Consider the following 25,261-nt stretch of genomic DNA (forward strand, 5'->3'; position numbering starts at 1 on the left):
GAATCCCAGCTCTCCCACTAGCTGGGACCTCGAGCAGGTCCACTTACTATGGTTATCCGTCTTTCTAAACACAGTCTTCTCCCACTTTGTTTCCGACACAGTTTCCTTACGCTGCCCCTCCTCCCCAAGAACCAGTGAAGACTCTGAGAAGCCTGATCAACATCCGAAAGGATACACTAAGACTCGTCAAGTAAGTTCAAGTTCCCAGCCAGCAGGGGCCATGTTCCAGGGGCCCTTCTTCGTGAAGGGACAGCCAACTCCCCAGGGGACCCACAGAACAGTTTCTGCCAGACCCAGAGCCCAGCATCTAGGCCTCCGGGCCGTGGGCTGCTTGCATGAAGGGTCTCCGCACCTAGATTCTTCAGAACTTTCTCTGAGAGTCAGTGTTTGGGAAGAACTTTCACTCTCCTGGAAGCTGTCATGATTACCCCGGTATGGTGAACCTTCCAGAAAAAGAACAGTTGGAGGAGAAAGTGAATTCTGCAGATACCTCGACAAGCCTGTGTGAAGATGGGATGTTTGAACTTGGTGCAGGAAATCCTTATTTTATTGCCTATATTTCCTTTTTAATTTATTCTTAATCTCATGTTCCCTTCCTCTGGTGCACTGGGTTTGTTGTTTAATCACCACTGTCAGTACTAATTATCATCAACATTTGCCTTCTTTGTGCTGTCCCTGAGATAGCACGATTTTTTTTTTGACTGCCTGGCGAGGCTTGTGAGATCTTAGTTTCCTGACTGGGGATTGAACCCGGGCCCCCTGCAGTGGAAGCACAGAGTTCTAACCCTGGATCACCAGGGAAGTCCCAGAGATAATGTGATTTTTAAACAGATGCTGCTCTCCAGATAGCAAGTCTGTCTACTAAGACTCACTGGTTCCCTGGGGAGACAGATTTGGTTAGGGCAAACCAGAGGTCCCACATTTTTCTCAATTGACAAAGGAAGATGACTCAGAGACCATTTTATGCTTGTATAGATCAGGGAGTTTATTTCTCTCTGATCATCTTTTTAAAATATAACCACTTCAGGGACTTCCCTGGCGGTCCAGTGATTAAGACTTCACCTTCCAATGCAGGGGGTGTGGGTTCGATCTCTGCTCGGGGAGCTAAGATCCCACGTGCCTCGAGGCCAAAAAACCAAAACATAAAACAGAAGCAATATGGTAACAAATTCAATAAAGACTTTAAAAATGGTCCACATCAAAAAAATCTTAAAAAATAAATTTTTAGGAATAAAATATAACCACTTCATTGAGATATAGTTCATATACCATACAGTTCATTCATTTAAAGTGTACAATTCAGTGATTTTTTTAAGTATTTATTTTTTATTTGGTTGCACTGGGTCTTAGTTGCGGCAGGCAGGCTCCTTAGTTGTGGCATGCAAACTCTTAATTGCAGCATGTGAAGTCTTAGTTGAGACATGCATGTGGAATCTACTTCCCTGAGTGGGGATCAAACCCGGGTCCCCTACATTGGGATCGCGGACTCTTATACGCTGCGCCACCAGGGAGGTCCCCCGATTCAGTGATTTTTAGTTATTCACAGAGTTGTGCAACCATCACTACTATCTAATTTTAGAACATTTTCATCACCTCGAAAAGAAACCCGATACTTATTATTACCCGATACTCATTATTAATCATCCCCCATTTCCCCCGGAAACCCCTCTTCCTGGCCTAAGCAGCCACTAATCTGTTTTGTCTCAGTTTTTTAAGATTTTATTTGTCCCTGAGGTTTTCAACTGCCTCCCCAGCCACTCGCACCCCCGGGGTCAACCCTGGGGATGGCACAGCCAAGGGGAAACTCTTTAGCTGCAGAAGAGTCTGCAGCCGGGAGTCACCTCTCCACCGGGGAGTTCCTGATGCAGCAGGATAGATGGAGGCTACTGAGGCCTCGGGAGCCTGCCAGCTGTCAGCTGCTCCGGCCACTTGTTTCTCTCATCACATATGGTCTGCTCGCATATTTGATGGAGATGGATTCAAGGGTCTGAGGCCCCTTGAGGTCCTGGCTTCGGACGTGGCAGCCTGGCTGCAGCTCTAGAATAAAATGAGGCAACTGCTCTGAGCTTCTGGTTCTCACCTGTAAAATAGTGAACCAACCTTACCTTTCATGGCTGTTGTCAAAATTAAAGGGGATAATGAAAGGGAAAGCACCTGGTGATCAATACATGTTAAGGGCTTCCCTGGTGGTGCAGTGGTTGAGAGTCCGCCCACCGACGCAGGAGACATGGGTTCGTGCCCCAGTCCGGGAGGATCCCATGTGCCATGGAGCGGCTGGGCCCGTGAGCCATGGCCGCTGAGCCTGCGTGTCCGGAACCTGTGCTCCAAAACGGGAGAGGCCACAACAGTGAGAGGCCTGCATACCACACACAAAAAAGAATAAAATAAAAGTTATCTATTCAGCCCACATATCCACAGAAAGGTAGCTTAATAGATTTTTTTTTTTTGCGTTACGCGGGCCTCTCACTGTTGTGGCCTCTCCCGTTGAGGAGCTCAGGCTCCGGATGCACAGGCTCAGCAGCCATGGCTCACGGGCCCAGCCGCTCCATGGCATGTGGGATCCTCCCGGACCAGGGCAAGAACCCGTGTCCCCTGCATCAGCGGGCGGACTCTCAACCACTGCGCCACCAGGGAAGCCCTGAAGAGATAACTTTAATAGCATTACCAAGCAAGGGCAAAGGAAAGAGATTATAAAGATCTTTTCTTCTCTTTTCTCTTCCAGTCTATACTGAGAACCTGTTGAGAACAGGCATGAGACAGAGGAAACTGTCAGATAGTAACCTTTGCTTTGCTTCCCACTTTGGCCAACAGCTACATCCCCAAGGACAACAGCCTGCAGTCAGAGACGGTGCACTACAAGCGTGGGGTGTGCCAGCAGTTCTGCCTGCCCTCCCACACCGTGGACCCCTCCGAGTGGGCTGAAGAGGAGGTGAGCTGCCGGCTGGCGGAGGGGACCGGCCACTGGGAGGAAGTGCAGGGCAGGTTCTGCCCACAGACCCGCAGGGCGTGGGAGCTACTCAGGACCCTGGCCAGCAGCAAAGGATAGGCCCGGGTACTCGAAGGCCATGCTCCCCTTCAGCCTTGTAACGTCTTCATGCCCTGGGAAGGGTACATCTAACTTTTCTGTCCCAAAGTAGCCCATTAACCCAGGATATTTTGAGAAAGCCATGCCCAAAGGCAAGACCTGCAGGTTAGAAGCCTTTACATCTATGAGATTTTTTACAAAGAGGCTGGTGGCCTTCAATTCCACGGACTTAGGTAGTTAACCAGGTTGATGGATGAAGAGCAGAGATGAGGTTCAGGCTTCCTGATGAGACCTCCCTTTCTGACAGATTACTGTGCCCTTTAAATGTGTTAAGCCCTTTTTTTTTCCCTTTTCTTTCAGCTTGGCTTTGACCTGGATAGAGAGGTTTACCCGTTAGTGGTCCATGCTGTGGTGGATGAAGGAGATGGTACGGGTGCTTCCTGTCTTCTTTGGCTGCACACGTGCCCGTATGTATCGTGCAGGCCTGGCAGCGCCTGCAGCCTCAGAAAAACACGCCTCCCCCGTGGGTATCAGGCAGTTCCCACATCCCCACACACTCTTGCTCCCACGCTCCTCGGGGGAGAGTCCTATTGGGTGACGTAACCTGCCCCTTCCTGTGACAGCCAGAGGGTTCATTTTGCCAGACTGTGGGACCCGGAGAAGGTGAGTGGAATCGACGTGTGTTGTTGGCTTTCTTCTTCTTCATCCTTGTGCCTTTATTTGTTTCAGAGTATTTTGGCTATTGCCACGTCCTGCTGGGCACTTTTGAAAAGGTCAGTGGGTAATGTTATAGGGCCTCACTTTGGTACATGTTGCTCTGTCTTTCCTGTGAGGACACGTGGAGCCCTGTTCGCTGGCTGCCTGGGCTCAGCAGAGTGGGTCCGGCTCGCAGGCTGCGCAGGGAGCTGGGGGAAGCACCACACCGGGGGCTACGCCACCAACTTGCTGCATGACCTTCAACTCCTTAGGCCCCGTTTCCTCTTCTTCTTTTTTTAAAATATTTATTTATTTATGTATTGGCTGCGTCAGGTCTTATTTATGGCACTCAGGATCTTCTTTGTGCTGCCAGGGCTTCTCTCTAGTTGTAGTGCATGGGCTCAGTAGTTGCGGCGCTCGGGCTTAGTTGTCCCACAGCATGTGGGATCTTAGTTCTCTGACCGATTCTTAGCCACTGGACCACCAGGGAAATCCGTCATTTCCTCTTCTTAAAGCAGAAGGGCTAGATTATGTGCTTGAAAACCCTTCCTGTATTAGGAGTCTGTCATTCCACACTGGCAGGGTGTGGGGCCTTGGGTGGGGCGCCTCCAGGAGGTGTGTAATTGAGAGAAGTAACAAAAGATCAGCTGATCCTCATTGCCTTCCTTCATAACTGTGTATTTTCGCTCCAGCACACAGATGGGACTTTCTGTGTCAAGCCCCTCAAGCAGAAACAAGTAGTAAGTATTAGAGGGCCAGGGATGGGTGGTGTACCCCCTTCTCTCTCTCCACTCCTTTGCTAAAGCACTCTTCTTTCCCTTCCACCACCCCCCCCCCTTTTTTTAAATCAAAGAACAAAAGCAAGCAGGGAATGCTTTTCTGTGTTGGAAACTACTTGGGTGTCCTGAAAGGAATACTGATTTTTGGTATCTCTGTTGTTCCAGAATTGTTGGTGGTGAGGCAGCCATTATCTGAGCAGAGGACTTTAGAAAATGAAAGGGCAAGATTTATCTCCTGACTTTAGTTTTAAGAAGAATGTTGTTATTTAAAATGCCAGGGTGAGAAACATTTCCAGCTAAAGGATCAAAGTATTGGGGTCCAGTTCAAGGCCAATTGGAGCTCTTGGATTAATTTATCCCAACACTCCTTTTCTCACATTCCAAGTTTGCTGGCTATCTGCCCCCTTCCAGAATGATCAGACAAGTTAAGCATATGTGTGCTGGAAGTCCTAAGCCCCACTGTGTGCCAACACTTTCCTTCCACACTTGCAGAGGCAGGAGCAGGGTCATGGAAGACAAGGAGGTGTGTCATTGCCAAGGGAAGGTGCGTCATCACACGGAGGGTGTGGAGCAGTCGGGTGGGGGGCAGGGTAGGCCTCGGGTTGAGATGAAAAGAAAGGCGCCCACCGCAGATGGATGACAGATATCTTAAATTCTACATCATTCATTCTTTCAGTTATCAAGTGCCATCCACCCTTAATGAGGTCAATAGTAGTCAGTAATACTTTAGTATAAATTTGTTGATAATGTCCTTTCCAACATAATCACTGTGTTAAAGCAAGTTTTAAGAGAGGCAGAGGAGATAACAGATCCTGAGCCCAGGGTACAGCCTGGAAAGGCCTGGCCTCCGTGAGTTGCCTCTTGGGAAGGCCTGGTTCCCCAGGACTCCTGGATGGGATGGAAAGGCTAGGGTAGCTCAAGGGAAATGGTTTATCTCTTCTTCTGTTGCTAGATTGGCATCAGCAACAGCCTTTGTCAGACTGGAGAGTGGGATGTGAAATCGGTGACAGGGTGGGCCTTAGGGACGGGGATCACTGGGACAGGGTGGGGGGCAGGGGAGAGGAGTGGGCAGGCATAAAGAAACAAGGGAGGGGCCAGCTTTGGCACCAACATGGCCCAAGCTAGTGGGAGTCAAACTGGGCATTGAAGTTGAGGTTCTAATGTTTTTTGGGTTTTTTGGTGGGGGGGGTTGTCTCTGCCTTGGGGCTTGCGGGATCTTAGTTCCCTGACCAGGTATTGAACCCAGGCCCCCTGGTGGTGAGAACGCTGAGTCCTAACCACTGGACCTCCAGGCAGTTCCCAAGTTGAGGTTTTAAGGAGCAGGGCCAAGAGAGTTCACATTTTCCGCGTGTTGGAGACGGGGTGGCTCCGTGGCCAGGGAGGGGGCGCAATCGGCCCCCCCTTCAAGGTCCTGCTCTCTCTTTGCTTCTGCATTTTCCCTTCCCCTCTTTTCCTTGCCCATTTCTTCTCTTTCTTTCCCATTCCCATTGCTTCCCGTTTATAATGTCTAAACTTAGCTTTTATTACATAGCCAATGCTTCTGACACATGGTCTTCCATCCTTTTCCTAGTTTCTGCCTTCCTTGACTGTCGTTATAGCAACCTGCAGTAGGAGTGTTACTGTTGTATTTGCGCACGTTCCCTGTTGGGGATAAGGGCGGGTGAATTAAGCATTTGATTTTCGTTCCCCTCCCAAAGAGAACACATAAGTAAATAAGAGCCTCCTTTACTCTCCTAGGCCTTTGATTTTTTTTCATTGTGAATCAGTAGTCCTTGGTTACCGAAGGAGGTAGGGGGGTGGGGGGTGAGTTCCCACTCATCTCTCGGAGAACCAGCCTGCCCTTGAACTTTTCCATTTGCTCTTCAGGTGGATGGGGTCAGCTACCTCCTTCAGGAGATCTATGGAATTGAAAACAAGTACAACACGCAAGAGTCTAAGGCAATTTCCATCCACCGTTCTGAATGCACTCTTCCCAGGAGGCAGAGTGAGAACTTCTCTGATCCAGCCAGGATCTAGGAACTTAGCATGCCAGACTCTGGAATCCATTTGGTCCTAGAAGGGTATTTCTTCTTCCTCGTTTCAGATGATTATACTTATATAACTTTGGAAATGAGAACATAGGCTGGTTTGGATCGGTTCTTTGGCAGGGCTCTGCTCACTCAGTTCATTGCTCCCCACTTCCCTGGGTGGCCTCCTGGGCCTCTTCAGCTCTGACTTTCAGACAGGACCAGATCTCAACCTCAGAGGATGGGCTTGAGACAAACAGTTGCCCGAAGAAGTGAAACTCAGTGTGCCAATGCACTTGGTAAACTTCCAAGTTCAATGTAGTTTACCAAGTGCATTGTCTCAGCTCTGAAGGCAGGCCGCCTTCTAAAGAAAGTATGTGACGTGAGGGTCTTTGTGACACTGGCTAAATTTCTGTCCCCCGGCCAGGTGGCTGAGGATGAAGTGAGTGATAACAGTGCCAAATGTGTGGTGTGTCTCTCAGACGTGCGGGACACCTTGATTCTGCCATGTCATCACCTCTGCCTGTGTAACACGTGCGCCGACACCCTGCGCTACCAGGCCAACAACTGCCCCATCTGCTGACTGCATAAGCCCCGGAGGCCCTGCTGGGTCGCCGAGGTCAGCCCTCGGGGGAGAAGGGGTCGTGGCTTCTGTGCGTGCCCTTGTCCATCTTGACTCCTGCATCACCGTGTCCTGATGGCCTGTTTTCTTCTTCACAGCTTTCCGGGCACAGCTTCAGATAAGAGCCATGAGGAAGAAACTGGGCCCTCTGTCCCCAACCAGCTTTAACCCCATCCTCTCATCCCAGACATCCGACTCAGAAGAGCATTCAGTAAGTTGGGCTTTTTTCACCTTTTGTCCTTCTTCACGTGACTTTGTGGCAAGTAATAAAACCTTGGCATTCTCAAGTACTGAGTAAGCTGGCAGAGATCATGTTGTGTTAAACACCAGCCAATAGTACAGTGGAAAATGAGGTTCTGATCATTAAAACCTCCACTTTCCACCTTGGGGGCTCAGCGTCCAGTTAACATTTACCATCCCTAGAGCTGTCAGCTTGCTGTTTCACTCCAGTGTCTGAGCAGATGGGGGTGGGGATGGGGTCCTGCTCTGGAACGTCCCCAAGCAGAAACAAGGGGATGATTGTTTGGGATTTAGATACAATTTACCATTTTTTAATCTGAATCCTCTGAGAAGGTAACTGTTTTTCTTTGTCTTATTTTGTGGCTTCAGGGACTGGGAGCCACGTAGATGATATAATTCACCTCTGTCTCGTGGTGTAAGTGATGGTGTCAAGACTCCACGCTTTGTAGTTGTAGACCAGAAGGTCTTGTCTTTAGGTTAACATGCTAGTGGAAGAGATTAATTATCAATTATTCAGTAAATGGTATTGGAACGATGAGGTAGTGCTTTAGGGAGGAACAATCAGTTTAGCACTTCACTCCTTACCAGATAACAAATTCCAGGCAGGGTAACTAGTTAACTGCACTAAAAACAGAGCAAGCCAAACATTAAAAACCTAGAATAAATTATAGATGATTCTTTAGTTGACTATGGATGGGAGAGGGCTCTCTAAGCTTGAAAACAATGGAATGCTACCAAAAAAAGAAACTGTAGATTTTTTTTTTTTGGCCACGCCGCATGGCATGTGGGATCTTAGTTCCCCAACCAGAAATCAAACGCTCACCCGCTGCAGTGGAAGTGCGGAGTCTTAACCGCTGGACTGCCAGTGAAGTCCCGAACATGTAGATTTTTTTTAATGTTTTTTTTTGTTTGTGTGTTTGTTTGTTTTTTTTGCAATACGCGGGCCTCTCACTGTTGTGTCCTCTTCCATTGCAGAACACAGGCTCCGGACACACAGGCTCAGTGGCCATGGCTCATGGGCCCAGCCGCTCCGTGGCATGTGGGATCCTCCCGGACCGGGGGGGTCACGAACCCGTGTCCCCTACATCAGCAGGCGGACTCTCAACCACTGTGCCACCAGGGAAGCACCCCGAACATGTAGATTTTATCGCATAAAAATGTTTAAACTTTAGATGTGTAAAAGATTACCAAAGTTAAAAACAAACAGCAAATCATCTAAAGAAAAAAAAATGTACTCACAACGTTTGCATCAGAGGAAAGGCTAGTATCTTTATCATAACCCACTTGAATGAAATAGTAGATAAATGGGGCAAAGGATATAAAAAATTTCTCAGAAGAGGAAACATAGCTGGTCAACTGTCATTTTTTAAAAAGTCAACCACGTGAAAAATCAACAACATGCAAATTAAGGTGAGAGACCATTTTTCACCTTTCACATTTAAAAACTTCCTTTTTTAAAATACTCCATGCTGGCCAAGAAGCAATTAAAACAGGTAATCTGTACTGCTTGTAAGGGTGTAACTAGAAAGATCACTGAAAATAAACAAAACAAAACAGCTGTATATATTAAGAGCCTTAAAAACATTTGTACTTGGTAATCTAAGGTCTTAGAATTTAATACCCAGAAAATGATCTGAAAAAAAGAGATTTATGCCCAATAGATGAACAGATGTTCATCAAAGTGTTGTTTACAGTAGGAAATGGACACAACTAAATAGCCAGCACCAATGGAAGAGTAAGGAAATGTATGGTATCTATGAAAAGGGATGCATGTGAAGGAAAATATTTATGTTCTGTGAGGTAAGCGGGGTATAAAATTATCATTAACACATTGATCACAACTGTGTAAACAGTACAGAGGAAAAAACATTGGAAGAAAATAACACTAGAATGCTAACAACAGTTATCACTTTGGGTGATTTGATGGTTAATGACTTTTTTCCTTCTTTACACCTTTATGTATTTTCCAAATTTCCTGTAATGAACATATATTTCTACTATAATCGGAAAAAATCAACAGTATTAAGAAGAAGTCCATCGGTAAGCAGAGTCAAGGAACATGTGGTTCTCTGTTATTTTATCTTTCTTCCGCTTCTGATACAGCTTTCCTTTCCCAGAGTCCCAGACTAGATATAAAAGACAGTGTTTTTCCAACGTAGAGGAAGAAACACGCTCGTACCATAAAACGAAGAGTATTTAATTAATTTCCCAACCTGTCTCTGATTCCCCTAGTCCTCGGAGAACATTCCACCGGGTTATGAAGTGGTGTCTCTTCTGGAGGCCCTCAACGGGCCCCTTACCCCATCCCCGGCAGTCCCCGCACTCCACGTGCTTGGAGACAGACACCTGTTGGGAATGCTGCCTTCCTACAGCAGTGACGGCCACCTGCCTCCTGTCCGGATGCTCTCCCCCCTCGACCGCCTGTCCGACTGCAGCAGCCCAGGACTCAAGCTCAGAAATAGTCTCTCCAAGTGAGTAGTCTGCATGCAATAGCGTTGGCCCTGGGGTCCTTGATGAGATGCTCTCAATCCATCTTTCACCTCCTCGGTGCTGGCTTGAGTCCCAAGTCCCAGGGCAGTGTAGACCCTCTGGGCTGCTCCCAGAGCTGCTCATTCCACTTATGACCTGGGCTAGCACCCATCCCTTGGGAGAGGAAAATAAGATGGTACATGGGTACTTAGGAGGATCCAGACGGACGAACCTCTCACGTATTCTGTTGTGGGAGGAGAGTATGGGGTATAGGGATGATGACATCATTAGGGTCATTCAGGCCCCTGGGAGCATCACTTAGTCTGAGGACCGAAGGAACCTTGTGATCTGTGTTTCTTAGGCGTTTACATCCAACTAGGAGCAAGTCATAATAAGTTTCCACGGCAGAGGAAAGGAGGATAATTTTACAGATGAAAATATTGAAACCCTCAAAATGTCAGTGGATTTCCCCCAGTTCAGACACAATTGTTTGAAAGAGCTAAAGGTAAAACTCCGATTTTCCCATGCCCAGAAGAGGCCTCAGACCCTCTGGTGCCCTTTCTCACGTCCCCACTCCTTCCTAAGATTTAGGTTCCCTCCGGTTCCCCTCAGGGCCCTCTTCTCCCTGTGACATCTGGTTAATGGGAGTGCAGGCGAGTTCTGTTCTTTAAGGGGCATTGGCTGCAGCTGCTTCTCCCTCCGGGCTTATGCAGGTCCATCTCCCAGAATTCTTCTGTGCTGCACGAAGAGGAAGATGAGCGTTCATGCAGCGAATCTGAGACGCCCCTGTCTCAGAGACCGTCAGCCCAACATCTCAGAGAGGTAATGTGCATTGTCCTTCCTTGTTTGGTTTTGGACTCCAGGTGCTCTCTTTCCTGCCTGCTGGCCTCTGCCGGCCCGTCTGGTCTCATTCATTCATCAAATGCCTTTTGAGCACTCTCTGAGACAGCAGCAAGGGCGTCACCAGACTCAGTCTTTTCTCAGTGTACGGGGCCTGCGTTACTGACCAGGCATGATCTTTTATGCTGAGAACAGCAGCAGTGGGGAGACACAAAAGTCCTGCCCTCCTGGCGCTTACAGTCTTCGTGATTGGGGTGGGGGTGTACACAAAAGACAGTCAGTACAAAACAATTGTGTCAGGTGTTACCGGGGATCCGTGTGTCACGTAAGGGTGGGGAGGCTTGCTTTAAAAAGTGGTCCATGGACAAGGGGACTCCCCTGGCTGTCCAGTGGTTAGGACTCCGTGCTTCCACTGCAAGGGCTGTGGGTTCAATCCCTGGTTGGGGAACTAAGATCCCACATGCCACACAGTTGCAGGCAAAAAAAAAAAGTGGTCCATGGACAGAGGAGGTGAGACGAACTGGGCAGATGTCTGAGGAGGGCAAGTTCTGGATGCAGGCTCAGCTGGTGGAAAAGCCGGGCAGCTGAGTGGAAGATGGGATCCTCTACCCTGTGCACCCTCACAGGCTTTATGTAACAGAGGTCAGCGGGCTGTCGAGCCCACCCCTGGCAAGGCGGTGGGCAGGGTGCAGTGGAGCATAGGAAGGTGTAAAGTGGTTCCTGTCCTGAGGAGCTCATGGTCCAGTAGGAGACAGGACATGTACATGAATAACAACACCACATCTGGCACATAGGTGTTAGTAAGTGTTTGTTGAATGAGTAAATAAATTTTAACCAGAGAAAGGAAGGGCTCCCAAAACAGAGACACTGACGTGCTGTGGAGGATCACGTCAAGTGAAGGGAACCAGAAGCAGTGATGGCGGACCAGCGTTTGAGCTGAATATCAAAATTTCTTAGACACGAAGAGATAGGTGAGAGAAACATTCCTGGTGGCAGGGACAGTACACGTGAAGCACGGAGCAGAAGTGGGGGCCCTGAGCAGGCCAGTGGTACGGTGGGAACGTGGCTTCACGAGGGCCCACATGGCGGAGGTGTGCAGACTGGATTACGCAGGAGACAGACCAAGCCAGGCAGGAGGGTTGCCTGAACCAAGGTTTTTTTTTTAAATTTATTTATTTTATTTATTTATTTTTTTGGCTGCGCTGGTTCTCCGTTGCTGCGCACAGGCTTTCTCTAGTTGTGGCGGGTGGGGGCTACTCTTCATCGTGGAGCGTGGGCTTCTCATTGCGGCGGCTTCCCTTGTGGCAGAGCACGGGCTCTGGGCACGCGGGCTTCAGTAGTTGTGGCATGCGGGCTCAGTAGTTGTGGCACACGGGCTCAGTAGTTGTGGCTCATGGGCCTAGTTTCTCTGTGGCATGTGGGATTTTCCCAGACCAGAGCTTGAACCCGTATCCGCTGCATTGGTAGGCGGATCCTTAACGACTGCTGCACCAGGGAAGCCCATGATCCAAGGTTTTAAGAAAAGAAGACCTGGAAGAGAGAACACAGGCTGTAGAAAGAGAATCAGTAGGCCTTTGCATCTGCCCTGGGGTGCACCGAGGTTGCGAGCCCAGGTGACTGATGGGGGTGCCGGGCGTGGGCTGAGGGACAGGCGGTGTTTGTATTAGATCCATCAAGCTGGAACTAACCCTCCATCCCAGAGGAGAAGCCCAGCAGGTACCGGGGCCTCCGCTGGTTCTGTGTTCTCTCCCTTCAGAAGAAGAGCTGTTTGTCCACGTACCACAAAAAAACAAAAAAACAAAACAAAACAAAAAAAAGGAGAGCTGTTAGTAATCCTGGGGAATCCTGGGGTGTTCCCGTGTCACAGCTGCTGGGTGACCAGTGTCACCTGAGCTGCGGTCTTTGTGTGGCTCCAGCAGCTGCTGGGCCTCGGGCAGGATGTGCTGGCACCTCCCCTCGGGAGACAGCCAGTCCGGGTCAGGGGTGCACAGGAGTGATGAGAGGAGAGACCAGCCCTCCCTCTGCATGTCGCCTCCTGCCGCCCTTCCCAGATCCCCTTTCCTCCTCCTCGCACGGGTGCCCTGCCCTGTCTCCTCCCCTCTAACATGTTTGACTGGCGCTTACTTCTTTCCCACCCAGGAATGTGGCATCACCCCAGAAAGTGAGAACCTGACCTTGTCACCGAAAGGAGCTATTGACCAGTCGTCCTGCACAGGGACGCCTCTCTCCTCCACAATTTCCTCCCCAGAAGGTACATGATGGTGGATGGGAACAACTGCAGGTCCTTCCCCGTCAGCCGAGTCCATAGTGCTGCTAATATTTCCTCCCGGATGGACTAGGGAGCAGCAAACTAATACCTAAGTGGCAGACAAAATAGGCCCCAGCTTGAGAGGAAGTGAGACTCGCTCCCTTGCAATGAGAGGGTGGTCTAGCGGCTGAGCTGGGGGAGAAGCTGGTATCTCACTCCCAGTCCTGCTGTCGTAAGGGTTTCTTTAACATTATGACAGGGAAAAGCAAATCCCTCATCCTTGAGGTTGACTTTGGAGCTCTAAAACATAAAGGAGCCAAACCTTGGAAAACCTTCCATCTAAACCCTATTTGGTGAGGGCAAGGCCAGGCCGCTGGTGTCCTCACTGCCCGGGTGCAGCGAGAGAGCTCTGCTCCCAGTGCACTCACAGCAGCCGGGCCTGACCTCCATGTCCTTCCTCCAACTCCTGTCTCCAAAGACCCTGCCAGCAGCAGTCTGGCCCAGTCGGTCATGTCCATGGTGTCCTCCCAGATCAGCACCGACACCGCCTACTACATGTCCGGTTCCTACATTGCCCCTGGCACGGAAGAGGACGGGGAGGCTCTCCCCTGGCCCCGGGCTGCCAGCAGGATACCCTCAGAAGAAGCAGAGGTAAGAGAGGAGCATGGGATCGCCCTCGCTGCTCTGCTATGCTCTGTACTCGAGTCCCAAGGAGCTCACTCCAGGGCCTGCAAGGGAGATTGGCAAAGCCCCCCAGTGCTCGACAGGGGAGCCCTGAAAAACAGGGTAACTTGTCTTTGAATCCAAGAATCCCTCAGATGTGATCTTTCGTGTGGCACCACTTCGGGCCTGAGGACTTGGTTTGGGTTTGCTGCCAGGCGAGCTGGGTAGGAGAGCCAGTGGCATCTGCACCTTGACTTTTGTTGCTCCTTTGCAGGTGACACCAGTGGCGTCTCCGGACTGCAACTTTGCAGGCCTCGCCACCGCCGCCAAAGAGCAGGATGCAGAGGTAAGAGCAAGATGGACGCTGGTGCCCCCTCCGCGGTCAGAGGGACTGCTGGCGCTGGCAGAGGATGCAAATAGGATGGGGGTTGTTCTGGAAGAAGCCTTCCAAGGTGGTGCACTTGGATCTGTTAGAGGAAGGGTGCAGAGCAGAGGGACTGTCCGATTAGCAGAGGGCGCTGGTCTCAGCGTAATAGGCGTGGAGTGAGTTCGAGAGGGAAGTCTTCCAGGCCAGAACCTTGAGAGGATGTTTGTCCTCCAATTCACTGAGTATTTACCTGGCACAGGCATCTCACATCTTCCTGGCACTGGGGGACACAAAGACAGAGTGACATGGCTTTTGCCTGCCCACGCCCCCAATCCACCCATCCCACCCATCCCGGAGCTCCATCTGATGGAGGAATCAGAGTTATAACTCAGCGTGAGAAGTGCTCTGACGGAGATGTGACCGAAGTATATGGAATGCCCAGCTCCCAGTGGGGACTCTACAACTTCCTTTTGAGCCAGATATTCTCAAAGGAGTATCTGGATGGGGGTGGGGATCGTAAAGGGTTTCTGAAAGTTTTATGATCTCACGGTTTGCTTTCTCATTTGACAACTTTTATTTCCACCTGAGAGAAACAGTGTGAGCTAAACTATTACCAAGGCTATTCCTGACAGTCCCACGGTCCCTCTGTAAGGTGCCTCAGACCTGGTCCCTCTGTAACGTGCATCAGACCTGGTCCCTACGGGCCGATCCTGCCTCGCCAAGCAAAATCTGCCTCTGCTGGGCCTCCCAGCCATCTCACACGGACTGGAAACGTATGGTTACCATGAGGGTGATTAGTTCTGTCTTCTGACAATCAGTAGACTCATTTCACTGCATTATGGACTGACAGTGCCTTCCTTCTGTCCTAGGGAAATGATGTTCTAGAAGAAGAGGACGGATCACCCACACAAGAAGATCGTAAAAGACCTGGTCTTTTGCTCCCTTTTATTATATTTCTTTCACGGGTATTCTCTAAAGGGTACAGAAAGGGGCACTGGTGTGACTTGGTGGCACTGCTCAAGGGTGTGGCTTTGGGGAAAGGTTGTCTTCTTGATGGAATATCAAAGCAAGCAGGGTATCTGAGGACCTCAGCAGCCTTCCTGGCTCTTTCTGGGCCTCTGAGCCAAGGCTGCAGAAGATACATGGAGTTCTCCGTCTACGTTGAGTAGATCCTGAAGCTTCTTGGGCAACTGCCATCACCTTCCTTCCTGCTTCAGCTTCTCAGCTGAGTCTCACAGAACTGCTCTAGCAGCCCCAAAGTTCATCTGCAGCAGGAGAACAGCTTCCTCCCCTTGGGGGAACCGACTGTTAGGCAGTAGGTTTTCCTGCTTTAGTGAAGAAAACGGCTGATGTTACAGTAGCAGAAGGATCACAGCCCTGGCGGCACAGCAAAGGTGAGGTGAAGAGACGTTAGCAGCTCAGCGTGCACTAGTGTTTGTAGGCTATTGGAACGAGTCTCTTTACCATCGTTCAGGCCTCAAGTAGATTTTTTTTTTAATTGGAAGAGTTGGTTTACAATGTTGTGTTAGTTTCTGCTGTACAGCCACGTGAATCAATTATACATATACATATATCCACTCTTTTTTTAGATTCTTTTCCCATATAGGCCATTACAGGGTACTGAGTAGAGTCCCCTGTGCTCTACAGCAGGTCCTTATTAGTTATCTATTTTAGATATAGTAGTGTGTATATGTCAATCCCAATCTCCCAATTTATCCCTCCCCTCCCATCCCCCACGCCGTAACCATAAGTTGGTTTTCTACATCTGTGACTCTACTCCTATTTTGTAAATAAGGTCAATTATATCTTCAGTCGGAAGAGTTTTGTTTCTAGTAAGCCAAGAAGCAAAGGAACGACCTACATATAGAGCAAGGAAGCAGGTGGGGGGGAAGGCGAGCTTGGAATCCCACCTGGGAGTGTAGGACCAGGCATCCCAGGAACCGGTGTCTCTTCCCTCTGCTCCTCTGAGGTGCCTCCACAGAAGGGCAACCTTCAGATCAAACCTGGATCCCAGCCTGGATGCAGATGTCATGCTAGTCACTTCTGCTTTGGCCATGGCAGTTGCTTGGGGGGCGGTGTGGTGTGCAGGGGGTGCGCATGTGCACTTGACCACTCTCTCCTGGCCAAGTAGTGCCGGAGGATGGGTGGTCGCCCAGGCTGTGCCTCTGCCGCACGCACACACCAACCAAGCTGGGGTTGGGCGCTACCTCCCTTCGGTTGATGTCTTCAGGGCGCAAGACTCCGAGTTCTCCATTGTGATTGTCGTCCCCAGTAGAATATTTGCTTCTAAAAGGCACAGGGCCATACGTGGTTTCCGCCTGACATTCCATATGTGGTTTCCACCTGACATGCTGTACACAGTAGATGTATGTTTCTTCCTCTCCCTTTCACCAAGGAAAAAACAACCGGGTGGGGGGCTTGAAAAAATAACATCTAAAACTGTGCCCTTCCCATCTTACACGACTGTAGGTTTCTGGTCAGCCCCTTAAAACATACTCAGAATAGCAAATTAACTCTCAAAGAAAATAAATCATAATTTTGTGAATGAAGCGATTGTTTGATTTGAGGTTCAAAATTACGGGACTGAAGAGCTTTAATTGCCATTTTATATATTAGACATTTCGTAGAGCCTTGTGGTCATAAACACATACCACGTGCACTGACAGACAAAGGCCGCAGCCCGGGGTCACTTCCCCCGTGGCTCTCCTAGCTCTTCCAGCCTGGCTTAGCTCTGCTCTGGGCCCAGGTCTGCGTGTCCAAATCCCACAGACCTCCCCAGTTTCTGATTTCCCAGGAACAAAGGCTGGAAAGGGGCCAGTTAAGGAAACAGAGCAGAACAGAGCGAGAACACAAACGTACCCACACAGTTTCCTTTATTGTCCACTCTCCCCACTTAATTATTGTCTTTTTTTTAACATATGATTTGATGTTTTTTGTCTCCATCCTTAACATTTTTATTTTAAGGACAGCAAAGCAGAGAAAAACACAGCCAGGTCCTCTCTAACTGCCTTAACTCCATTACAGGCCAGAGGACATTCGCATTTCTAGGTATGGAGTGTGACAATAACAATGACTTTGACATCGCCAGCATGAAAGCACTGGACAATAAGCTGTGCTCTGCGGTCTGCTTACCCGGTGAGTGGCAGTCTGCTGAACATGATCTTGGTGGGAGACGCTCCCGTGCTCACACCCCTGCTCTCACCCTGGGACACCCATCTCCTGCCCTGCAGTTCCTGCAAGAAGGCATGGGCTTTGCTAAGGTGCTGGGAGCCAGTTGCTGAAAGGAAGTGAGGCGGCCACGGGAGAGTCCTTCGGCAAAGAGCGACTCTGCTCTAAACGAATCTATTTGGGCATGGAGAAAGGCGCAAAAATACCTCCAAAGCCTTTCGATTTGGCCTGACCTTTCCGCCTCCATCATGATCTTGCAGATCCCATGGCAGGGGGCCTGGTCTTGTTTCCATCAACAGGCAGTTTAAGGCAGACACGGCCTCTGTGATAAGGTCTTGGAAAGAGAGCCTGAGCCCTTGAAAAGGGAACCTGTAGCCCCTCAGAGGAGAGTGGTTAGTTAGGATCAGAGAGGAATTTCAAAGCCAGCATTTTATAGACTAGCTCTGTGACCCAGTGAGCCCTGGGCTACCACCAGTTGCCTTGTGCTCCCTAGATTTGGATCCCAAAGGAACGATCAGGGGTCGAGGGTGACTCTTCTCCCTGGAGCCCTAACTCTATAAATTCAATCAGGGCCATCAACATGCCCCTTATTCCTTCTCATGACACTAAACTGAATCCGGGATGAGTTCTCAGGAGGAACCCACCTGTCAGTCACACTCTGGGCACTGATGTCCCTCTGCTCCGTGCTCACCAAGGGCTTCACCAACCATGGCTCTAAAGCCACGTCTTGCCCGGTGGACTAGGTCGATATTGCCCCTCCTGGGTTCACGGCAGAGACTGCCTTCATGTTGCATGGTTTGTAAACTCTTAAACATGCCCTGGATATGTTTAAGCTTCAGGACAGCCACGTCCCGTCATAGGTCCAGTGCTTTACTCTCTTGGTGATGTGGCTACCGGTGCTGCAGAGACACAAACTCCTGTGGTTGCCACTCTCCATCAGATTGCAAAAGACCCAGGTCCTAACCCCTCTGGCCCCATGCAGGCTTGTGGTGGAAGAAGCCATAATCCCCAGAGACTACTACCACGGCCTTCCCAGGGGCTCTCCGGTCCCTTCCCACTTAGCATTGACCCAGCCAGGCCTGGGCCAGAGCAGCTGAGGTCCAGGGTACACTTCACTTCCTGCCTTCCCACTCTTTACCTGGCTTCTGTCTGTCCATTTGTTTCTCATGTCTTTTTGCCAAATGTACGTCTGTCTGTCCAGTTTGTTTATTTTGAAACTCATTTAGGTTATCCAGACTTCGTGTGAAAGTTCATGTTCACCCACACCCAACCCCAAGCTTGCTGGGCACTCGCACATCCGAGGGGCCCTCGCTGAGGCTTCCATTCCTAACTGGCAAGAGCCTGTATTAAATATGCTGAGATTTTCCAGGAAAAAACATATTTGTGAGACTAGATTAATCCCTGTTCACAAAAGCGGGGATGCTTCTGTGGCAAAGGTTACAGGCAGGATTTGTTTTGGTCACTAGTTGGGGAAGATAACATCTCTGCCCTCACTCCGCCCTGAGTCTGTGGCAGCTGTGCCGGCCAGCCGCTCACTGGGTTTCAAGAGAGGAATCTAGGCTCCTGCCTCCCCACAGTGGCTCCCCAGCAACCCCCGTGTTTGGCAGAGAGAGCTCCTGGGAATTGTTTCAGCCACCCATGCTGGTGGAAACTGACCCCAGGCTTTCTGCTTCCTCCTCTCCCTAACTCCTTCGGGCCAACCTGCTGGTGGATGTTTATTCCACTCTGGGATTGCGGCAGGGGAGCGAGACCTGGAAGGAAAACAATGCCTGGGCTTCTTTACGGTGATCTCGGGAGCCAGCCATTCTCAGATTAAACTGGCTTCACGGTTCAGGCCAGACATGAAACCGAATGACAGTGGCGGCTGCCGGAGGAGGGAGTTGAGGGTCGCATCGTAGCCTCACCCCGAGGTCTCAAGGGCTCTTACAGGAGAAGGAAAGTGCATCTGCTCTCTTGGTAAAATGTTTCTCAGGTTCTGCTGTTAGCGTCACACTGGTAGTAAAGAGCTGGGGAACTCTCCGGAAGCATCTGTCGGGTTAATGTCAGGTTAATGACAGGAGCATCCACTGTGGTAGGTCCCGTGGAATCAACAGGCCTCAGCACGCTCAGCTGTAAGTTCAAAGTTCCATCCTATGACTGAGGTGCCTCAGGCTGGCTTGGCCATCAGGACAGCTACTCAGGCACTTGGTCCCCCTCTCCACGCTGTTTCCCTCCCCACACGGATGCCACTCCCCTCATGGTGCACCCACAAAGAGGGAGCCCGGGGAGCATCCCATGGTCCACCCTCCCCAGGCCCACAGGTGCTCTGCCAGGAGCCCCAGCTGCTGGCAAGGATGGCTCAGGTTCCCATCCTCGCTGCTCTCATCACCCTTGTGGGAGTGATGCTGAGAAAGTACCTGTGTCATTCCAGCACCTCTTCCCTTAAGAAGCCTCTGGGTCTTCTTTGGCCCCAAGACCAAGGGGTGGGGGAGGTGGTATGTTCTGAGATTGTTCTGCAAGGTTCTCAAAGGGAGGAAATCTGAGTTGACCATTGTAGGTGATGAGCCTATTAGAATCGCGAGGCCGTGCTAGGTGAAGGGGCTCCAAGGAATCTGATGGAGTATCACACAGGTGGCAGGATAGTGGTCAGGGGACCAGTGACAATTCTGTGAAAAGGCTCTGGGGAGTGTGATGGGAAAGAGCAAAGGAAATTTGAGTTTATTAGTGGAAATACAATTTTTTTTTTTTGTGGTACGCGGGCCTCTCACTGTTGTGGCCTCTCCCGTTGCGGAGCACAGGCTCCGGACATGCAGGCTCAGCGGCCATGGCTCACGGGCCCAGCTGCTCCGTGGCATTTGGGATTTTCCCAGACCGGGGCATGAACCCGTGTCCCCTGCATCGTCAGACAGACTCTCAACCACTGTGCCATCAGGCAAGCCCAATACAGATGTTTTTAAATGATGACATTGGACAGGAGTGGGCATACTGATGAAATCTAAAAGTACTTATGGAGGGAATTCCCTGGCAGTCCAGTGGTTAGGACTCAGCACTTTCACTGCAGTGGCCTGGTTCAATCCCTGGTCGGAGAACTAAGATCCTCCAAGCCACTGCACAGCCAAAAACAAAAGTACCTATGGAGATCTGAAATAACCCAAGACGTAGACGCCACTAGGAAGGGCTATGCTTCTCAGATACTAAGCAAAAATCTGATTTAATTTTCTCTTTTCCTGGAGAGAAACTCTAGAAGATGGTGGAACTGTTACAGACCTTAAATTTAATTAGTGGCTGGGTAGAGGCAGGAAGGAGGTGTCTGGAATCCCCCTAGATGTGCTCCCCAAATCTGCCTCTAGAGGTCTCTTCACTCCCCCGTTTCTGAGCCTGAGGATGGAATTAAGTGGAAACCACCTTCTCTACCTCCTGTGAAGGATTTTGAATCTCCAGGCTCCCTTTTCTGGCTGAGGGCTGGACAGAATGGTAGCACTCGCTCAGGAAGTCCTCCTGCGCCTTCCAGGCTTACCTTCTGCATCCAGGATGCACGGAGCAGCAGGGTTTCACCGAGGGTCTGGCAGAGCATTTTTAGAGAAAAGAGCACCACCGACTGTACCAAGAAGCCGGGGAGAACAGAGACTTCAGGTCTGAGTCTTGAGGCTGTTTCAGAAGGAGCCAGTTTTCAGCCATGTCTCAGAATCTGGACCAGTGGTGTTTGTAGCAAGGGCTCAAGAATTTAGAGCCTGGCAGCCTGGCAGCCAGTGGTGGTGGCAGCGAGGCTGCGGCAGTGTTTTGATTTGACTTTGTGTGTGTGTGTGCATGCGTGTGTGTGTGTGTGTGTGTGTCTCTTCTCTCCCGTTTACCAGTTGCTTTTGGTCTTTCCTACCAAACAGCCGCAGTTCCGGAGTCCTGCCCCATAAACACAGAGGAATAAGTATGAGATCTACCAAATTATATAAAATGAAGGAACAACTTATTTCATCTGGGGGTTCCTAACTTAAAAGGGCAATCTTGCCTGCTCTTCATCCTGTCACCCTTAGAGGGGAAAAGCACTGTGGACCCATGTGCCAGATTCCAGTTACCCCAGGGAGTACAGATCCCCGCATTCCGTCTGGCTGTGAGAGATACCTAAACATTTCCTGTCCCACTCACTCCCCTTCCTCTGGGGTCCACCTCCACAAGATTATTATTAGAGCCTTAGGGCGGATTAACACACCAGGACATATATGGGTATACACAGTTTATACCTGCTTAATCCTAGTGTTTCTGCAATTAAAGGGTTTCGTGTCTTTGTTGGCCTAACCTGAAGCTGACCCCAGACATTTGTGAGTGGCCTCCCTCAAACGTGACACAGTGAGCCTCATGCCCACCCTCCAGGGTCAGCCGGCTCCATCCACGAACTGAGCACTCTGATGGGCATGGCTCTCAGCTCTGCCCTGAAGGAGATCACCGTGTGCTGGAGTATCCAGCAATTTCCACACAGCACGAGAAATGGGGAGGTGGTACGGGCCAGTGGGGGAGCACTTCGGAGCACGCTGGACCCCATCTGGCTTCAGGGGGTCCTTCTGGGGGCAGGTGCTGGAAGAGGCAGCTCAGCAGTCCACGGCCAGAGAATGGAAGGCTTTCCCCAAACTCAGGGGGTTAGGGCTTCATCCTCTCCCTTCAGAAGGGGCATCTCGCTTCACTGGGGGGAATGAATCAGATGGAGCCAGTCTGTGGGATGGGAGGACGACTTGGGGGAGATGAGTGTAGCCCAAACAAGGCCTGGGGGGCGGCTGGTTGTCGCACACATTCTGTGAGTCAGGCGCCCTGCTCACCACTCTCCCATGTCGCCTCGCTTAGCCTCACAGCATCCCTGGGGGGTAAGTAATCGTCTCCCATTTGATGGATGGGAAAACCAGGGCTCCAAGTACAGTGACCTGCCCAAGGTCACACAGTCAGTACGTTAGAAGCTGGGGCTGTACCCCGGTTTTCTGACTACACATTTAGACCTTACTAGAGCTTGAACAAGCAGGAGGTCATGATGGATTGGATACAGAGCACAAAGGAGAGAGAAGCACCAAGAGTGGGTTTCCAGCATGGGCAGCGGGTGCTTCTTGTGCAGGAACTGCAGTACAAGGGGGAAGTTGATGAGTTTCGTGGATGGTACCCGGGGAACCCCAAGGCTCTGGAGTAATTTCTCCTGGGGTTGGTGGCACCAGCTGATAGCAAATCTCGGTGGGCTGCTCGGGCGCCTAAGGAGAGGAAGAGCCGTCACTCTGTTCTCTGCCATGCCATTTAGTCCCTGGCACCCTGCTGGGCAGCCAGTCCCTTCCTGCCCCACCCTGGCCCCCACAGCAAACACTAACTCTGAGCCCTAATTAACACACTCTTCTCCCTCCCCTTCACCTCCTCCTGCTCTCATGAAAGTCTCAGCCAGACTCAGTTTCTTTTCCTGGTCCACTGTAACACTTAGGCAAACTTCAAGACCAAATAAAGATACAAAGGTGGAGCCTACGGCAAGCTCACAAAACAAGGACCATCCTGCATGTCCCTCCATCAGTGGGCCACAGTGGCCAAGACTGTCCCTATCCCAGTGGGTGCCACTGCTCCCAAGTTTCACGTGCTGTGGTTTGTACCCTGTGGGAGTTCCAGGTAATGCACATCTTGCCAGTTTTCATGCGAAACTCCCGGACTGTCCTGCCAGAGACACCATCTGCACCAAACCAAAGGTCCGGTAACCTTCTTCTTCTCAGGTGCCTGGCAGCCTGACGACAACGTGGTCAGTCGTCGGAACACGCAGCGCCGACGCTTATCTTCTGGCAGCCTGGAGGACCCCGAGAACAGGCACTGCGTGTGGGGTCCCTTGGTCATCTGAGAGCCTTAGCCCCTGTACGAGGGCTCTCCTCCCTTTCTCACATCCCATCCTGGCCTCATGGCACCACTGACCTCCTGGGCATCCTCAGCAAGACAAACGGAGACTTTTTAGACCCACGTGAAAGCTGGATGCTGAGGGCACCTGACCCTTATCCCAGATTCATCTTCTTCTGCAACCGTGATCCTTCCCCTCTCAGAAGGGACTGGAAACCTCTTTCTCCTTGTGGGCTAAAGCCACTCGAACTGCAGCTCGTGAGACCCTTTGCAGAGTCTCTGGAATGTTTCCACTCTATCTTGATCTTCAGGTGGAGCTGTGGTCTACAGATTGGTTATTTCTTGTGCATCTTTTCTTTTCTCCTTAGGAGGTAGACCAAGAAGACTCAAGAGTTTGGGTGACTTCATTACAAACACCCATGTGGCATTTTCTAGTCTCTGGGACATCATAACCAATCTGAAACCTGCAGTTTGGGGTGGCGTTGGGGGATGACCCCTGTGAGAAGGGAAAGCCATATTGCACTGCAAGTGGGGTTTCCCTCAAAATGCATTAGGAGCTCCTTTCTCAAGGACAAGAAGCAGCAGCAACCACCAGAAGGTTGGTTGGGAAAACAGTTCTTGCTTCTGGTAGCAGAGGCTATGCCTCGTGTGTCTGCTTAGGAAGGAGGCCTTGAATCTTGAGAACCCCTCAGTTAAATGATGACGTACCGGGGAGTTATTTATGATCAGGTGCACTCAGGAAGGCCTGGGGCTACAACCTAAGGTGACACTGCAAAGGCATTTTTGACCCCCTCTATGTACCAGGCACTTGTTAGGGACTGTCATATATTATCACGTTTCATCACTACCGCCCTGTCAGGTGGCATTCTTATCCCTGCTGCCCCCGTCTCCACCCCGCTTTTCTGAAATAGTTCAATAGGCTGAGAGAGGGGTGGACCGGTGGTTCTCATTTGGTGCCCAGGAACCCCAAAGGAGGTTGGGGGAAGGGCTGAGCTGGTGTCAGTGGTGGTCTGGGAGGCTCCCCACCCCACCGGTTTTCCTCCCCTGTCCTCCAGATCAGCTGAGCCTGATGGGGGGAGGGGGAGGTACTGCCTTCCATAGGCTCATCAGAGATTTAGAGATATTGTTCAAATCACATGTCCACCCCACGTCAGTCCAGTGTAGGTCATATAAATAACAGCCAGAAACAGCAAGACCGTAAGCTGTTGGCTGTTCGTCTCTCAACACTAGTGTTATCAATGGATTCCTCATAGCTCTCTGTTAGATGCATTGTCTGCTGGCTTTTGGAAGAGGTGGTTGTTTAGTGGAGCATGAGATTGAGAAGCAAAGTGGGATCCAACAGTTTGTGAGGCTGAGATGTGACTGAGCCCTAGGCTATGCCCACCATGATGGCCTGAATTAGTAGTTGGAATTGTTGCCCTAGAAGAGCTTTTCAGGGTCCTTCCCAAGGCCTCAAAGAGAGCCCAGTGCCAGGGGATCATTTACACCTCCTGTGTGGCTTCTTTGCGCCACCAGGTGCGTGGTGACCCTCACTGCCTGGTGGTTGTGGTTCACATCCTGTCCTGGGGGTGGGCAGGGGGAGGCCTGTGGTCCTGACAGACACTACATGAGCCAAGCCTGAATCTCAGCTTCTGCCTTGAGTTCCCGTGTCCACCCGCTCTGAAATCCTGCAGTGGGCTCTGCTGTTTCAGGCCCCATTTAATGTCCTTCCTTTCCCCAAAACATTCTTACAGCCCCTTTCATATTGAAGATTCGAGCAATAACCACACTTCCTGATTTCCTTGAAGTCTGAGCCTGAGAAGCACTAGGGAAGAGGGCACTCCCTTAGCCTGGGGTGGTGGCATACAGATCCACCTACTCTCCCAGCAGATAGTATTCACAGTGTGGTGTTACCTGAGATGAAGGAGATGCAGGTAAACATTCGCCACAGTGGCCAGGAACCCTAAGAAGAAGCCATTGTCTTCACCCTTTCTGGAGGGTTTGTCTTCTCTCAGGAAGAGGCTCAGAGAGATTCCTCAAGGCTTTGATTCCATAACCAAGACATACCCGGGTGAGAAGTGGCCCTTCACTCCTGTTTCTCAGACAGTTCCTGCTCTCTCCCCCATCCCCTCACCTCTTTGCCCTCATTTAGCTCTTTGGTGAGCAGAAATATCCCATCCAAAAGGGCTGGGATCAGGGAACAGGGCACAGAGCCTGGTCGGGGGACAGGGCAGCTGCCCGAGTCATCATCTGGAGATGGTCATGTTGTTAGCAGTTGACCCAGAGAATATGACGGGGCCTGGTTTCTCACACAAGGACACAGACTAACCGGAGGCCTGGGG

General features: G+C 50.6%; 1 protein-coding gene across 1 annotated transcript; it reads left to right on the forward strand.

Annotated features, from left to right (window-relative positions):
- Window positions 1–434: 434 nt before the first annotated feature.
- LOC308610655 (E3 ubiquitin ligase RNF157-like) lies at window positions 435–22,947 on the forward strand (the record flags this gene model as incomplete). The annotated part of the gene is given in 17 exon segments (XM_081259713.1): window positions 435–517; window positions 2,812–2,929; window positions 3,386–3,452; window positions 3,755–3,798; window positions 4,414–4,461; window positions 6,367–6,438; window positions 6,934–7,086; window positions 7,090–7,093; window positions 7,227–7,339; window positions 9,601–9,839; window positions 10,551–10,659; window positions 12,817–12,928; window positions 13,404–13,576; window positions 13,863–13,934; window positions 14,825–14,873; window positions 16,980–17,090; window positions 22,826–22,947. Coding segments are annotated over 17 exon segments (1,689 nt in total).
- Window positions 22,948–25,261: the final 2,314 nt, after the last annotated feature.

The sequence above is a fragment of the Mesoplodon bidens genome (genome assembly GCF_964165515.1).
Source record: "Mesoplodon bidens genome assembly, contig: HAP1_SCAFFOLD_321, whole genome shotgun sequence".
NCBI classification, from domain to species: Eukaryota; Metazoa; Chordata; class Mammalia; order Artiodactyla; family Ziphiidae; genus Mesoplodon; species Mesoplodon bidens.